This window comes from Harpia harpyja, chromosome 5 (genome assembly GCF_026419915.1).
Source record: "Harpia harpyja isolate bHarHar1 chromosome 5, bHarHar1 primary haplotype, whole genome shotgun sequence".
Classification (NCBI taxonomy): Eukaryota; Metazoa; Chordata; class Aves; order Accipitriformes; family Accipitridae; genus Harpia; species Harpia harpyja.
In genome coordinates, this window is record NC_068944.1 from 49,166,554 (window position 1) to 49,184,189 (window position 17,636).

The 17,636-nt window shown below is 36.6% G+C and overlaps 1 protein-coding gene across 10 annotated transcripts in view; it reads left to right on the forward strand.

Moving 5' to 3' along the window:
- The window catches only part of RALYL (RALY RNA binding protein like), a 404,805-nt gene that overhangs the window by 183,419 nt on the left and 203,750 nt on the right, over window positions 1-17,636 (forward strand). For all 10 annotated transcript variants that reach the window (XM_052787239.1, XM_052787247.1, XM_052787248.1 and 7 more), the window contains one exon: window positions 16,412-16,690. In XM_052787239.1, coding sequence (XP_052643199.1) covers window positions 16,435-16,690 — 256 coding nt within the window. In that variant the 5' untranslated portion in view covers window positions 16,412-16,434. The remainder of the gene's footprint in view (window positions 1-16,411; window positions 16,691-17,636) is intronic.

Below are 17,636 nucleotides of genomic sequence, written 5' to 3' on the forward strand. Positions count from 1 at the left end.
CAGCAGTAGAAGATATACAGTATTGTTTCAAAAAATCAGAGTAAATCATTGAGCACATTTGAAATTAGTGCAAAATCTGTCTGAATAAAACCTACATTCTTTTTACTTATGTGAAAATCCAAGGCTAAAAGTAAAAATATAATATAGTAGCTTAGTGATTGCTTTGAATTCTATAAAATGTTTCATAAACTTTGGTTAAATGGAGCCTGAATTCCTCATAATAACTTCAGTCTTGCATTGCATATGCTGCTAGGTGCATCAACCTGGCTTACCAAGAGAGCTTAGGGAAGTCCTTTGTCTGAGACTGACACCTATACAAAAAAACAATGTCTACAGCTTTCTTCTCAGTATCATTAGGAATCCTGTGAGTTATAAAATCTTGGCAGATTCATTCAGCTCTCTCAAACAGAATTGTAATAAGGGCATCTCATTTGTTTAAATCATATCTTTGTTTTTTTAGTCTGTCTAGACTATTTTAACAACCACAGAGTTGTGCTTTGCTCATGGTGGGTGGCATGCTTCTATTTGCAGATTGTTATTTCAGGTTAAATTTCTAACTTGGAATGTACCAGAACTTAGATGCAAACATCTGCTTGACTATGTGCTACAACACATTTTTCTGTATAATATATGGAGTTAGAAACTGTAACTGTCCCAGAATTAAAGGCCTACTTTTCCCTTTTGGTTAGAGTTCCTTTAACTGAAAAAGAAGTATGCCTTTCACTTGCAGAGGTGAATTGTAACACCCTAGATGAGTCCCTTGAAAAAATGTATAAATGTCTATTTATGTGATTTAGGTATAGATCATGATAGGATATTTTAGGATGTCAACAGCACTTCATTAAATATTGATGAAAACTTATTTAGAAATACATTTTAAAATAAGAAGTCTAATAATCCTGACGTGCGGAAAACAGACTCCACAATCAGTGAGATTGTAAAGTAGGTATGTTCATTCAGCGCTGGGCCGCACGGGGGGTAGTCCCACCAAAGTCGTGCGCGCCGCACTCGGCAGTTTGTCTCAAGTTTATACAGTCAAGTGTTACATATTCACAATACGCCTATACATATGCATGACCTATCCCCGCTCCATATTAAAATTAGCTCCGAGAGGTCATTTCCATAGTCTCCTCTCAACTGCGCTTGCGCAGTGCCTCTTTATGGTGGTCATCTGGTGGTCGCAGAGATGAAGATAGATGGCTCCTCTTCGTCACCGCTAGTAACCTTTTTTCTTGCGCAGGCTCAGTGATTTCTTGGTATTCACCCAAGCCGCAAGACCAGTCTTAGCTGGCTCTTGGGGCCTGCTCCTGCTTCTTATCAGGAGCTGTCTTTACCTCATTGGCTGGTCCTTGGGACTAGCTCTTCTTATCAAAGACTGTCTTTGCCTCAGCTAATTTCAACAATGTAAACGCTAAACATCATCCTTCATCCCCCCTTATTATGTCTACTGAGATTCTTTTGACTCCCCTTGTCTCAATCCCATCCTATTTATCCTAAACTTTACAGAATTAAAATATATTAAAAAAAATCCTGCAAGTAAAATTGAAGGAATTATTTCTGCATATTTTACAAAGATAGAACAGTACATATAGAGATAAGAAAGATTATTACACCTTACATTCCCACCCTGTGTTGTAGCTATCACCCTTTAAGTTGTCAGGGGTTGTTTCTCTGTTCTTAAGTATTATTTTCAATTCCTCTTTGCTACCATATTTTTGAAAAATAAAACCTTCCTGGGAAAAGGCACGTGGAAATGACTTGTCCTCTAAATCTTCAATATGTGAGGAAAAAGCTTCATTTTCCAAAATGCCACTGTTGTTAATAACAGTAATTTCTACTTAATCCCACGATATTTTGCTCTTCCAAATCCTTCAATATTTCAGGATTTCACATCAAGGAGATTAGAATATGAACTGTTTCTGAATACATCAAACTGCCCTTCTTCCTAAACCAAGGACAGAACTAAAGACATAGTTTCTACTGTTTTGAAGGTATTTATCTTCAGTTCTCAGTCCATTTAAGTTTAGGTGGGGAACAAAGTTAGAGACATAAAAAAACAGAGAAAGAAAGTGTGATACACTTTCACAGAGCTCTGGTGGTCAGGGAATAAATTTAATTATAGGAGGTTCAGGACATTATATTTTTAAAGCTATCTTGCATGACATTTAAAATTAAACCATAATTTAGCAGGCTAGTCTTAGAGCGAGAGGATAGTATTTTCTCCATTTGGGGAGATCTGCCAAGTTCTGCCTCCTGTAAAGAATAGGACATGTCTCAAGATTTTATGTGGTGGTTCTCTTTCCAAGATAAGATCCGGGGGTGGGAAATAATTTTATACATCCAACTCATGAACAGATTGACAATGTTACATTAGATATTTTCCCATTTTTCTGTGGAACTTCTGGAGGGATTGTCTTGGCAGCCAGAGACTAAACTGTGCAGAAACACTTCTAAATGTTTATGCTTTGCAAAGCAGTTGTTCTTCTGGACAAGGTTATTTCAAATCTCTGCTTTAGGTATTGTAACTAGACTGCCTGTATTACTCATACTTCCATGTAGATTAATGTATCCCTTCATACTCGTGTCAAGCAGTCCAAATGTGTAAGTTACACACCCGAGGATTTATAGGTCAGACAGCAACAAACAAAAGGACTCTCTCAGACATCTTTACTGTCCTTAGATCCTACATTCTACACTTTACCTTTGGTATCAGTCACAGCAATTCACAGGTCTCTGGTATACTGCTGCAGCAAGGAAAGCAAGCATTAGTGCAGATCTACATAATTTGTTGCTGTTCTAAAGATGTGCGCGCACACAGAACTCCTAATTTGTCTTGGACTGGTAGTAAAGACCTCAATATCCAAAAGAACTTCAGCATTGCAGAGTGGGTGTCTTGTTCAGAGCATTTTCCAAATATTCAGAAGACAAGAAAATGCATCAAATAGTAAGTTGTTATTTTTAGATTACCAATATATAAAAAACAGAGATGGCTGCAATTTTCCACTCTTTCTTAAATGTGTTTCTTTACACTCTTTTTTATTATACCCTTTAGAGGAGTTGACAGACAGAAAAAGAAAGCTAAATAAAACCTACTGGAAACATCTAAGGAAATAACTTCTGAGAAATGCTTATGTGGTGAAATTTTGTTCAGATCTATCTCCTAACCATTTTTGTTGTGAAGGTACTTTTCCTTTTATAGAAACTGATAACACTTACCTTTCCTTTACATAAATATTAAAGATAGGGGTGAAAGTCACATATTTATTAAAGTGAAAGAAATAAAGGACTAGTAACCATTTCCTCAAACATCTTTTCTTCTTAAGGGTCCTAACTCTTTCTACAAAAAAAAATTATAAAAATAGAACAGTAAAAAGCATTAAATCAGTACCTTTTTGCTGTAAATATACAGGTAATTTAAAAAGCAAATTCCTACATAAATTGGAGTTGTGCTAGCTTAGCAGATTTGATTTACAGAAGTAGGTGCATTCCAGTTTCTCTTCAAAATGTTACCTGTACCTATTGGTCTGCCAGCCTGGTTTCTTACTCCATAACATCTGGTAAATTTTCCCAATAATCAGGAGTTGAGTAACTTATCAGAACATCTGTAATCAACATGTAATCAGTTTTAAAGAAAACACAGCAAGGATGGATAAAAATAATAAAAGGCTATTTTAAGTGGCACAATTTAATGATGACGACAGTGATGATACTCAGCTACAGTTTACTCTTAGAATTTAAAATAATTCCAGCAATGTTTTTCTTCAAAGGGATTTATGTAACTTGTGCAAGAATTGACAAGCAGTTCCTTCCTTACACAGCAGTTCTCATCACTTACACAAACGAGATATGTAGGAATTGGTGTTGTACTGCTAACAAAGCAGCTATACACTTCTGAAAAGGAATAAGATGCTCTTTAGTAGGATTATTTTTTTTTTTCCAAAAGGAATATAAGAATACATAATCACATTAGGAGAACAACTAACAATACTGATGGAAATTAAAGACTCTATGTTGTATGCAATGTGGTTGGGGAACTGAGACTTGCATGTTAAAAGACCAGTGTGGTCCCTGCTGAATATGTTTTAGTTTCAAAATAATTAGCTCTGTCAAATAATTAATATTTGTTGACAAGACCAAGTTAAGTGCATGCAGCATCACATGTGTTGTAATTAGTTGGGATGATAAGATAATATGGACTGAAAATAATCAATTTGAGCTGCCAAAGCTGATCACTTAAGCCAAGTGAAAAAATACAAGCAACTTTCTTCCATGGATTTCATACACACTCATAATTAACTTTGCCTGCTTTCATGGTCTTTTTGTATTTCAGCTCTGAGTAGCCAAATTTCATTGGTGTTAATTTTTTTTAACATTTGAGAGCTTCCTGAGCAAACTTGGTGGAAGAAACACACTAAAAGTCAATTGGAACCAAACTATAACATTGGACATACTAGCTCAAATTAAATCTAGGTAAACTAGATAAAATTAAAGAATATTTAGATTATTTAATATTGAAATTCAAGTGCTGTCAAAGAGCTGTTTGTAACTGATCTATATTTACAAGAAAAAAATTCCTTATTCATTACAAGCTGTTGAATAACAAAAAGTGCATCTGTTCAGATTCACTTCGGGCGATAATATAAAAACAACAGCAAAACCCCCTCCTTTCAATTTATACCCTTTTCTGTCCCAGTTAAGTCAATGAAAGCTTGCACTGTGGTTTAAAGCAGAGTTACTTTAATAATGAATCCTTCTAAAAATATCATCCATTAGACCAGAGGTTAGATATTGTGACAGCAAGAGCTATAGAAAAATCTTTACAGGGTAGAAAATTTGAGGGATAAATTATTCATTGTAAATTATTTGCTCTAACCAGTTTTTACTGCACTCCTATCAGATATTTAACAGCTCTACAGCATGACGTCTGAGATTGAGTATAATCAATAAAATAAATTATGTAAGTATAAGATTCATAGGGAGGTTTCTTTACACTCAAGTTTGTCCGATCTCATGTGATACAGGGGAGATAATATGAAGTATATTTATGTTAAACATTCTGGATTTTAATGCTTTCTACTGAGTTTTCTAAAAATTTTCTTTGCAGGCTTGTATTTTTTGGCTTAAAAAGAAATCATAGTCCACTTTGCATTTTGAAAATTTAGTGGAAATGTTTTCCTTTTCCCCTTTTTCTGTCCTGTCCCATATGTATCTACAAGTGTGGAAAGAAGAAAAAAAGCAATGTGCTATGTACTCAGTGTTACTAGAATCATTCTTTTATAGTCTTTAAAAATGCTATGCAGTTGAAAGATCTAGTGCGGTTCCTTCTGAAGCACATTAAGAGGCAAAAATTCAGTTTAATTGCAGTTCAGGTCCTACTTTTTTGCCACTGACTTTGGCAGGGCCACAGTTTCACTCAGAGTAGTAATACAGTTGGCTCCTGATAGAGAATGACAGATCACATTCACTTCAGGTGCTGCTGGTCCCAGTACTTACAAGGCAACACTCTTTTAAGTACAATATAGAGTAATAGCAAGTGAAAAAAAAGCTTCTGATACAAATAAATTAGCCAGTCACTGGACAGACCCATATGAAGCGAAAACAAAAGCAGTGTGACAAACTTCATACCAGTGTCACTCTTCTAAGGCTGAGGATGATGAAAATCTGTAGGAAGGACTCAGCGGAATGGAAGAAACAAAGTGGACTCGAGTAAGAAATAGTGTGAATTGACTTGAGCAGAGTAAGGTAGACTTGGAAAGAAGCAGAGAATATATGAGACAGGTGATATAGGAGTCAGGTGATGAAAATATGACATTTATGATACAAGAAGTCAGTACAAGAAGAGAGAATGACATTTTAGACTTATAACTGAATATAAACTGATTTTTTTCTAAGCTGTCTATTTACAAAAGGTTGACCAAAACCAGGAATACGCAGCCAGCACCAAATTCCATAGCGTTCAAATGTACACAGATTTGGATTCCAGAGGCCAAGTTACCTGCTGACATTAAATTATTAAGTGCTGTCCTGGAAAATCACCATTTGCTCAAATAACATACTACTAGAAAAGGTACATTGACAACAGGTTTTGTATGGTTTGCATCAAAAAGTCTGTATTAATGTGGTTGATTAATGTTCAGATAATGTTTTTAGGAAAATATGTTTGGCATATTATTATTTCAATGTGTTTGCTTAAATGAGTCTCTAAAAGAGCATTAAATAAACAAAACAATTATCTAAGTAGGGAATATTACCATTGTGTTTGGGCATCAGATGTCTGCTAGAGTAAAATCACAGCATCACTAAGACTTACTAGAATCCCAAACTACATTAAAATATCACTTGAATCTACTTGCTGCAGCAAAAAGTTACTGCTGAGACTACAAAGATTGAGAAATATTGGAAAAAAGTTTCTCATCCCACTTTTGTTTGGCTTTCCATGAAATGCTAAAGAGGGAACAGATGAGACTTTTTGTGTGTGTATATATAATGCATTTTAAAGAGAAAAATTAAAGTAGACTATCATTTCAGGAGTTCTCAATGATACACACAGTATTTGAACACACTGCTTTTAACATGTTTCTTAAACTATCTAGGAGATTTTTTATATGGTATGGGGCATAGAGTAGGAACTGCGGGCTTTGTGATCTCTCAGTAAAATGAGAATGTTACTATGCTAAGTTTCATTTAACTCCAATGTCTCAGCACAGAACTGAAAAACAAAGTCAGATACTAAAATTATTTTTGCATTAAAAGTTAAGTTCTTAGTAAAGCTTTGGCATGAAAACTCCCATAGATTTAACTACAAAGTAAATGTCAAATGCTTTTGAAGATAGTCTAGAAAGGGAGATGTAGGGGTAAGACTCTGAAGCAGCCATGCTACAGTGATGGCTAAGAGAGTCAAGGCATACTCTCAGGAGACCAAGAATGCACATTCTAATTTTCAGCAGCAGAGGAATCAAATGAAGATTTCCGTTGTCCCAGGGAATGTCCTAAATGTTGAACGATCATTTAAAACACTGGGAAAGGCGCCACTGCTGGGTTTTGTGTCCTTAACAGTCATGACAGAGGAAAATTACTGAAATAGTCTCTGCAGGCAAGACAGGTCAATGAATGAATTTGAGCAGATTTAAACATGCTACATATATCAAGCCCCTCAGTCTTGAAAAATTTTAAAGATATTTCTGCAGAACATTAGACTACTTGTAAACTTCAATGTCGGAAACCGAAGTACAATTAAGCTTCAGGTGCCTTCAGGATGAGATGATAGAGGATGAAGAGTTCCACAGATAGCTTTGAATTTGTGTTTATGAGATGGTAGAAGCCCAGGAGAGTCTATGGATCTAGTTTATAATGACTCTGCTCATTGTTGCATGATCGTGGCGGAAAAAGTAGCCGAGGTCAGATCCAAATACAAAACTGACATTAAGACTCTAACAACATCATCATTCAATTTATATTCAGATTTTCTTTAAGTTTTTCTTCATCAGATGCCTGTATACTGTATATATAGATGATGGGAACTTTAATAATCCCATGCAGAAAATTCCATTGCCGCAATGTGGACACAATGAACTCTAAGCTTTCTCAGGGAAAGGAATTTCAGATATCTTGTTGCATATCCTCAGTGGTGAGAGTATCTCTTGTTTCTTGACTACCTTTGTTGTCTTCAACTTTGATATATGCACATGAGATTCAGTATGTGAAAAGATAGACTAGACTTTCTAGATAGACTAGAAAGGCATTCAGGTGTTTTGTGGTGAATGATAGCCTATTACCCTGGGTTCCTGACTCAGGATGCACTGTATAGGATAAGGAATAAAACCAAGGCTCTGTAGGGATGTGGCAGTCTACCATATGTTGCCTGCAGATGTGCTTGGGTTTTAAAGATGCAGTTCATGCACGACTGGTACAAAAATCTAACCAGGGTAAAAGAATGGGATGGATAAAGCAAAAGCACAGTATACCAGTGATTTACTTCATCATTTTGGGAAAGTTACTGGCGGAGCTATAGTCAGATATCAGAATTACTTTGTTGTCAGTACTAGCTTTTCTTCCTGTAAGTCAGATGCAAAATATGGTCATCTGGCATAAATCCCCAAGACAGACTTCTGAGAGGGACGTTATGGAGTGAATACAATAGCAAATGTGATTCTAATTTGCCTCTGATTATGAAAGTCAAGTACTCTTAAATCCCTCTCTCCATTATGAAAGATAAAATGATTATTTTTAGCATCTAATATGGGAGATAAATTGTAAAAAATACCCATGAATAGAAAATACAGAAAAATACTTAGAATATATAGGTATGAGTGGTATGGAAAGGAAAAAAAAAGTTCTCACTAATCCTCAAAACAAAGTCCTATGTTTTCAGTTCAACTGTATATTTTCTATTAAACTTCTTAGTGCCACAGCATTTTTGCAGTGTTTTGCATTCTTTCATTTCAATTCATGCAACAACCCACTGAGCTGGAATGTCATCAGTATTATTGCCAGTTTCTGAAGAAAGAGGACAAGGTGGAAATATTAAGTGACTTGCATAAGGCCTCTTTTCAAGTCTGTACCAGAGCTAGTATTACAATTTGGAATCTCTTGACTTCTTGTTTGGTATTCAGCAGCCTAGACCATGACATTCCTCAAATCCAATTTTAAACTCTTATAAAATAATAGAGGAAATATAAGGGAGCAAAATTATAGTCAGAATAATGTTACTGAGTTTTCTTGGAGGTTTTGGTAGAATAAAATTGGCTGAAATAGTCTATCTGTGAATCGCTTATAGTGATTCCACAAGCAATGAAGATTGGATGCTACTTTAAAAAAGCATGACAAATTTGCCAAAAGAATCTTCTTCCCTTGAAAATAATTTGAAAAATTATTTCATATTGGCCTATCTACGTTTAATGTCATGTGTCCCGAAAAACAGCTTAATACATAACAGAGAAGGTTTGGAATGAGAACTGTGATGTAGGGGAAACATCTAACCATGCCATGGATATCCTTATTAGGCCTGGTTTTAAATAATGGCTTTAAATTCTGAAGCATTAAAACAATTAACTGATTAAAATTTCAGATGTTTTACTTTGGGACTGTAAAGTCCCTTGAGAGCAGAGAAAACTGGTGAAGTCTATTAGGAAGGTTAGAAATATAAAAATGATAGTAGGAGACTGTCTTACTTGCCAAGGCTCATTTAATCCTCACAGTGATATGAAACTGAAGACAAAGAAAAACACAGAGGAAGCAGCACTGCCAAATGAGACCAAGCAATCCTAGTGAACATGAGATTAGCTTGAAATGTCATATGACAGCAAATATAGCTAAGATTGTTTTTAGGCAATCCATAGTATCACCAAGTCACCAAGTGAAGAGAAAGACAGCAGTCCTGCACCTTTTAGTGTCACTATACCTAAAACTGAAGATTGAAAACAGATTTAGGCCACAGAAACTGTAGAAAGTCAGAAATACATTAAAAATTATTAAGAAGCCAGCAGGAATGACTGATGAGGGAAGATTAAAATAGCTTGCTATATAAATGATAAATGATGACTCGGAGGAGATGAGATAGCTGGCTACAAATAGATCTGGTCAAAATATTGGAAGTGAAGGGAAAAGTCACCAACTTCTGTTTGCCTTTTTCTAAAAAAAAAAAAAAAACAACAACCCAGAAATCTTGTTCAGTTCTATCTCCAAAAGCCTATAAAAGCAGCACATCCCAAGATGAAAAGTTTCCTGGACAGACATATCCAATGCAACCAAGACATGTTAAAGGAAAGTATGGAAGTTAACCCTTTATTTGTCTGCCTTGCATTAGTGTCAAAATATCCTGACTGTACTCTCTCTCCTGGAGACTTTTTAAAAGGTGAGGCATTACCTGAGGGATAATACTGAAGGTCCCGTTCTGGTATTTGCTAAGTGACCTCAATGTCCAGGTCTCTCAGGTATTCCCTGGAAGGGCATATCTCTTTATGGGGTTAGATATTTAGGTAACATAACATCTTTATCCTATTTCAAACTCCTCTTCACTTAGAATCCCAAGTAAGTCTAATTTTTTTTTTTAGATTTGATTTTAATATTTTTCTCCTGAATTTGTTGTATTATTTATACAGCTATACTAGTATGTGCTATTAGAATTATCTTCTTATCCCAGCCAACAGGACTATGGTTTGATTTCACACTTCATAAATAGAGAAAGCCTTGTATTTAACAGGGGTTAAATATGATGGGGAAAAGGGACCCGTATCAGAGTGCTCATCAAAAAAATTATATTAGGGAAATGTATTTCTTCATGTGATTATGTACGGTTATTTTCTGTATCCTGAGAACAAAGAGCATATGAATGGGAGGGAAAATCCCTATAACTCTCTGCTGACAGGTTTTGTTTTCTTCTGCCCACTTGAGTGGAAGAAGGTCCCAGCACCGTGAGCTAGTGCAGGGCAATAGGAAGCTGTAGCTTCTGTCTGCCTGTACAGACCTCAGACCTTCTTCTCTTTCCTGTCCCTCCTTGGAGGTGGTGCTGCTCCTGAGACAGAGTGCACATCTCCCCCTTACTATTTCAAATGTTTGTACAACTAATGCAAAATAATGTATTCCTAAAAGTGGTTTATGATATTTTTTGGTATGATACTATTAATATCTAGATGATTTTTTTTTAAGTAGATACATTTTATTCACCCTCCCCAAAAAGAGAGTATTTGTCTCTTTGAGAAGACTGACAACAGGAGATGAAGTGCGATCTGCTACATCATTTTATTTTTTAGTCCTTCTTTTTCTACAATATGTGGCATAACAAGTATTGATACATTTTGTCATTTATATGGCTCCAGAAATGCCAGCTTGAAAGGAGCATTGTCTGTGTTATAGACATGATGTGCCGACCCCTTCTTAAAAAAAATTGAAAGGAAAACTTAAAGCTAAGCCATAAAAAATAAAATAAAAATAAAAAGGCAGGATATCTTGGGGGGAGAGAGGGGAAGCAGATTCTTTAACTTTAATGAAGACTGGAAAAGCCCGGAATATTTTGATGTGGATTTAACTAAACATCTTATTCATAACTTTTTTTCTTTATTTGTGTGACCTAGATATAGTAATTCATTAAAAATGAATTTAAAATATAAAGAAGAAAGGATTTTCCAAGACAAAATATATTTTATCTGATAGCTTTCTGTTCTCTTTCTTCCCTCCTTCCATCCCTCGCCCCCACCATGAAATATCCAATATTCTTACTTCCAACAGGTATGTTAAATTTTATAGGGGTTTGTCAAGGACTGATTTAACTGAGATGATAAAATAGTTTTGAATGACTGCTTGTTAAAGGAATTAACATGAATATTAAATTTTCTCCATAAAATATTAGTAGCAATGCAGGATAAATCTATGCTGTAGGACATTTCACCCACAGAAGGACGCTTCCAATGTTTAAACATCTTAAATTTGTCTGCAACACTACAGAAGTATTAATGTTGTCACTGTTGCTTAAAAGTAATTCAAAAGGAAAGAAAATATATTATGGCCTTAAATTTTTTTTCTTGATAAACATTTTAATAATTCTGTCTCTTCAAAGCCAAATTTTTCATTATTTTTTTTTACTGTGAAGAGTCATTGGTAAAATGCCTAAGCAGCATAGGGAGCAGAGGTCCAGTAAGACTACCACGGTCCTTTCTTGCCCCTACCCCCGTAAAGAAATGCCTGGGAGTTACTGCGATGTAGAATTTGACAACTTACACCGTTTCCCTTTGCTTCAGGTCCTGTGCTCTTCCCTGCACTGGGACACAGCACAAATGTAAAACGGATCGTTGTCTTCACTATTCTGGGGTTAGGCACAGCACCATAGGAGGAACATCTATGAAATGGGAGATGTGAGTTCAAGTGTTCATCTTATGGACTGAAGATGAGTTTCACAGCCACAAAGCAATGCTTTGTCATGCTGGTGCTTAACTGAACTTCATCAGAAAATGCTGGAAAAGTGAAGGAAGCCAGGGCTTAAAATCTGCCCCCATCTTAAGCACTTCCAATTAACTGGTTTAAACTTGTCCCATGTGTGTGCTGGACAATAGGAACCTCATTTTAGTTATTTGCATTTTCATTCCTGTTTAACATTTTAGAAATCTTAATGTTTAAAACAGATTTGTGAACTTTACGCTTTCAATCAGTGATCTATCTAGTAATGGAAGTAGTCTAATTTATAAATTTTAGGTTCAAGTATACCAAGACTTAAACTAGTTAGTTCTAGGTAGGATAATTAAATCAGCTACACTATAAAACAATGCTGTATATAATGAAGTGTATTGAATAAACAAATATGATGAAGTGTATTGACAACTACATGTTATTCATAAAGCATTTCTTAAAAGATGTTTGGCATATAGAGGATATTTATTACCAGAAAGGGTCACTGCAATAATAGTAAATTAGCAAGATACCTTATTAAAGGCTGCAAGGAAATGAGATTATTTCAGATATGTTTCTCTCACTGTTTCATTTATTTCTGTGGTTGTATGAGTTACAATGCTTGTGATTTTACTGATAGCTCAGAGAAGATAGGTATAATTCAGTATTCACAGATGCATATTGTAAGTGAGGTGTAAAACTTACCATAAGTTCTTTCTCATTGTAATGAAGATCCCATGTATCTTTGATTTTTTATGAAATATTCACAATAGTATTGTATGTCAACCAGCAAGGCAATCAAATCTCAATTATTCACATGTTAATATTATTCTCAACCTTTGAATTTCTGCAGCATGTTTTTCTGACTCCTCATTTGAATATGAGAGAAACCACCAGACAACTATTTTTCTTTGTGTTATAAAAATATTGTAAATTTGCATTGCAAAGAACTACAAGAGAGAGATATTCAATGTCCTATTCAAAGTCTATTTAAATTAGTGCATAGCAAAACTGGGCAAAAATAAAATGAGGATTTTCATGAAATAAAAAAAGGAATAGTTCATTAAATCTCATGTTAAATGGCTAAACAATAGAGGAAATACAGAGTATAGTACTCTGGCGTTTTGAAAACAGTTGTGATGGTAATAATTAAAGAGTTGTGTTGTGTATAATTTTCATACAAGTGTTGTCCAGCAGAAGATTTTCTGTAGATTTTGTCCCCTTGTCATTTTTATTATTAGTGTGTCAGTCGTGTCCAAATATACCAGCTGAGGTCACCTCATTGTGTTAGAAGCTATATAAAAATACATTTTTGCTGGATCTTCATAAAGATGAACACAATACTGTCCACATTAAGTTTTTCCAACAAAAGTGTCTCATGGTTTAAGCCCAGCTGACAACAAAGCATCATGAAGCTGGTCACCCACTCCTCCCTGCCCCAGCCCCAGTGGGATGAAGAGGAGAAAATATAAAGAAAAGTTTGTGGGTTGAGACAAGGAAAGGGAGGGATCACTCACCAATTATGGCCACAGGCAAAAGACAGGCTCGACTTGGGTAAAAAACAAAATCAATTTAATTTACTACCAATCAAATCAAAAGGAGGATAATGAGAAGACAAAATCAAATCTTAAAACACCTTCCTCCCACTCCCCCCTCCTTCCCGGCCTTAACTTCACTCCTGATTTTTTCTACCTCCTCCCTCCCAGACAGCGCAGGGGGATGGGGAATGGGGTTTGGGGTCAGTTCATCACGCATTGTCTCTGCCGCTCCTTCCTCCTCAGGGGAAGGAGGACTCCTCGCTCTTCCCCTGCTCCGGCGTGGGGTCCCTCCAACAGCAGACAGTCTTCCATGAACTTCTCCAACGTGAGTTGTTCCCACGGGCTGCAGTTCTTCATTAACTGCTCCAGCACGGGTCCTTTCTGCATGCCGCAGTCCTTCAGGCACAGGATGCTCCAGCGCGGGCTTTCCCATGGAGTCCTGGCCATCTTGGGGGGCATCGCCCTGCTCCAGTGTGGGCTCCTTTCTCCCCGGGCTGCAGGTGGGCATCTGCTCCCCCGCTCCCCTCCATGGGCTGGGGGGGGACAGCCTGCCGTCTCACCACGGGCTGCAGGGGCATCCCCTCCTCCCCCTCCTTCCTCACTGACCTCGGTATCTGCAGAGGGGTTCCTCTCACATTCCAATCCCCTACTCACTGCAGGTTCCCCTTCTTAAATCTGTTCTCCCAGAGGCGCTACCGCTGTCGCTGATGGGCTCGGCCTGGACCAGAGGCGGGTCTGACTTGTAGTCGGGGAAGCTTCCAGCAGCTTCTCACAGGAGCCATCCCTGCGGCCCCTTCCCCGCTACCAAAACCCCACCACACAAACCCAAAACAAAGTGGTATTTGCACACTGAGGTGTGTATCTTGGCACCTCAGGGGACACCAGTGATTCCCTGTTCACCAGGTACTTGACTGCATTAACCTTTATCTTTATGCCTAGCTACTCTGCCACCTTACCTCTTTAGTTTGGGTCATTAGGGCTCTTTACGCTAACATGGCTATGATACTGTCACTTTGACTCCTGTGTAAATACAGGTATATCTAAAATGGGTTTAAACTTACTAGTTCTCAGATAATATCAACAGTCTATGCCTACATGGAGCTGAATGTGCATTATATTTATGCTTCATAGGTGGTTTGTCTTCAAACTGTTATGGTACCAAGCGTACTATTACAACTGTTCACAATATTCAAGTTAACTATATATAGACATGACTCCAACATGCATGATCTGCACAGCAATCTAGAATTATACAGTATTGACTCTGTCATATGATAAAGCTTTTGGTCAAGGCAGTTTTACTGGTTTTCCATGATGAAATTTGTGCATGTATACAGTATCTTGTTTTTCCAGAGTGTATTTAAAGTTGATAAACTTACAAGAAAACACATTTTTTCTTGTTTTCTACAGTTTTCTCTAAATGTTGTAATATGAAGTAAGCTGTCATATTACGTTGTTAGGCAAGTGAAAGCTATTTGACTGATTGATAGCTTCACTGCATGCATTGGTTTAATAAAGCAGACTGTTTGCTAGGACTCGGGAGGACTGCCCACACATCTCCATTGTGTGTTCTTACCTGAAGGGTGGGGTTTGGATCCTGTGTGATGGAGGCGGTCAAAGTGCTGAAGGCTGTGGCTGTGGCCGCTTTGTTCACCAGGAATTGTGTGGAGTTCAGTAACAATGGTTTCCTTTTTCGTCAGTCTAGCTTAAAATATGGTAGCTTTTGATTTAAAATATGAAACTTCTGCTAGTTAGTGCAAGCTTTAGGTGTCCAGAATAGAGGTCATTATTCCTTTTCATCTTGAGAGATGAACTGAGCTTTAACTGTGAGCAGTATTTAACTGGATTCTCTTCTTGCCTGAGCTGTTACAGTGATATGATCAAAAGTAAGAACAGGTTAAAAAATAGTAACATAATTCTTAGCTGTAAGACATGACCTATATTTGACTGCTGTCTAAATGATGTCCTTCTGACAAAATAAGTTTTCACTATTTAGAGGTGTGCATATTTTTGACATTTCTATTGCCTAATATAGCTAAGGAAAACCCAGCAGTGCATGGGACAACTTCTTTCATTTCACCTCCATCTAAGTAAATTGATGTAAATGGAGGGACCTGCTGGCAGGTGGAATTTGCATACATATTAAGAAAATCAGGTGCACTCCAGAAGTGTGAGGCTAGATGAACACAAAGAGTGGTGTGGGTTTTTTTCTCTTTTGCCAATTCTTTCCCAGGAATAATGTGGATATTTCCATTTGACACACGCCAGGATGCATTTAGACTTGCGACCTCAGAGGAAAGAGCAAAGCAGCAAGAAAATCTGTGTTCCTATAATTAAGAAAGTTTTTTTTCATACTTTTTAATTCTAGGAACATAAGTCACTTGAGTTTTCCCTGTCTTTTCTCTTTCCTTTTTTGTACTGAATTAATAGGGAAAATTGTTCTGATAGAAACATATTGATCGTAGTAAAGAACTGTATGTTACCTGCCCTGCACTTCTCACAACTGTCAATGATACTTAACTGGTGAGAAATGTGCTCTGGCTGACACTTACCAAACAAAAGCAGAGTTGTCTTTCATTTTTAGAGTTTGTTCTCTACATGGCCTTGAATGTTCATTTCTTTGACATAAGATAACGATTCATTCTCTTGCTTTGCAGTTTCTAGATGGCTAGGTACTTAAAAAGTCAATACTGAATTCCTAAGCAGAAATCCACATATGATTACAGTAAAGCTCCGCTATGACGGCATTGTATTAAGAGATGTATTGGTATATTTTATATCTATAAAAATAAGAAGCTTTAATTTGACTTATGAACAGTATTTTAAAATGTGCTACCTTGGCTTTATTGATAATAATTTTTAGAATGTACAACTCTTCTGAGTTTAGATTCACCCTAAGTGAAAATGAAAAGTGAATTACTGCTGGAAAAATCATCCAAAGTCAGGGGTCACTGTATGCTTTGAAACATAATTCTCTTTGTTCTTTATTTAAGGGTTAAAGCCAAGTGATCCAACCATGACCGGCAAAACACAGACCAGCAACGTCACCAATAAGAACGACCCAAAGTCCATCAACTCCAGAGTCTTCATCGGTAATCTGAACACAGCCATTGTCAAAAAAGGCGACATCGAAGCAATCTTTGCAAAGTATGGGAAAATAGTTGGCTGCTCAGTGCACAAAGGTTATGCATTTGTACAGTACATGAGCGAGAGGCACGCAAGGGCTGCGGTGGCAGGAGAGAATGCCAGGATCATCGCAGGGCAGCCACTAGGTAAGGGCTTGTTCATATAATTGAAATATTGTTTTCTCTTTCCTTTCTATTTGAAATATCATCTGCTGGTGGTGCCTTGGGGACTAATAAGTTTGTTTGCCATTGTTCCATCTAAGCGTATTTCCAGGATGTTGGCTCTGGCAGAATTTTCAAAATATTAGATGTTACCTAGATACTACAAAATGTTTAGTGCTATAAACTGCTGATTTATTAAATACATCACTTCTGACTGCTTTATACTTCTCTATGTAATCCCATTGTAGTGAACATGATTACTGATGTGAGGAAAATATAAGTATTTTCTCTTAGACTCTAGTTAGTAAATTTAATGTAATATAACAAGACTTGTCTAATACATGTGGTTATCTTGCATTCAGTGAATCTAAAATAACATCCAGCCCAGTGGTGTGTCAGATTTTATACCGAAGCAAAAGAATGAGTATTGTTAGTCCTTGAAATTGTACCAAATCAAACTGTAATGTTGTTACTCATTTAGAGAAGTTTATTACTAAAAACTTAGGTTTAAGTTATTCCCACATAATGTTGTGGACACTGTTCATCTCAACTCCAAATTAAAAAAAAAAAGTGTAACATTTTTGTTTTCTAGTGCTTTGCCATGACCAGTTATGTAAGATCTGGCTGTTTCTTATTGCTAGTGTTACCTCCAAAAGCTATTTGCAATTAGATATGGAGGCTGTCAATGATAAAATCATCTGGACTACAGTACTAACCCCATCTGTCATATATATAGTAATGATGGACAGTACAGCAAGATGTTTGGTAGGAGCCAGAGATCTTTCACTAGACCTCTGAACTATATTGCTCAGATCTAGACCCATGTGTGTAATGGCTATGTCAGGAAAAGGTGAAGTGTAGCTAGTGCTTTGGCTGTAACAAGTCATAAAGAATGGATATGGCTTATTCATTTTCAATTTCTCAGTCTGTG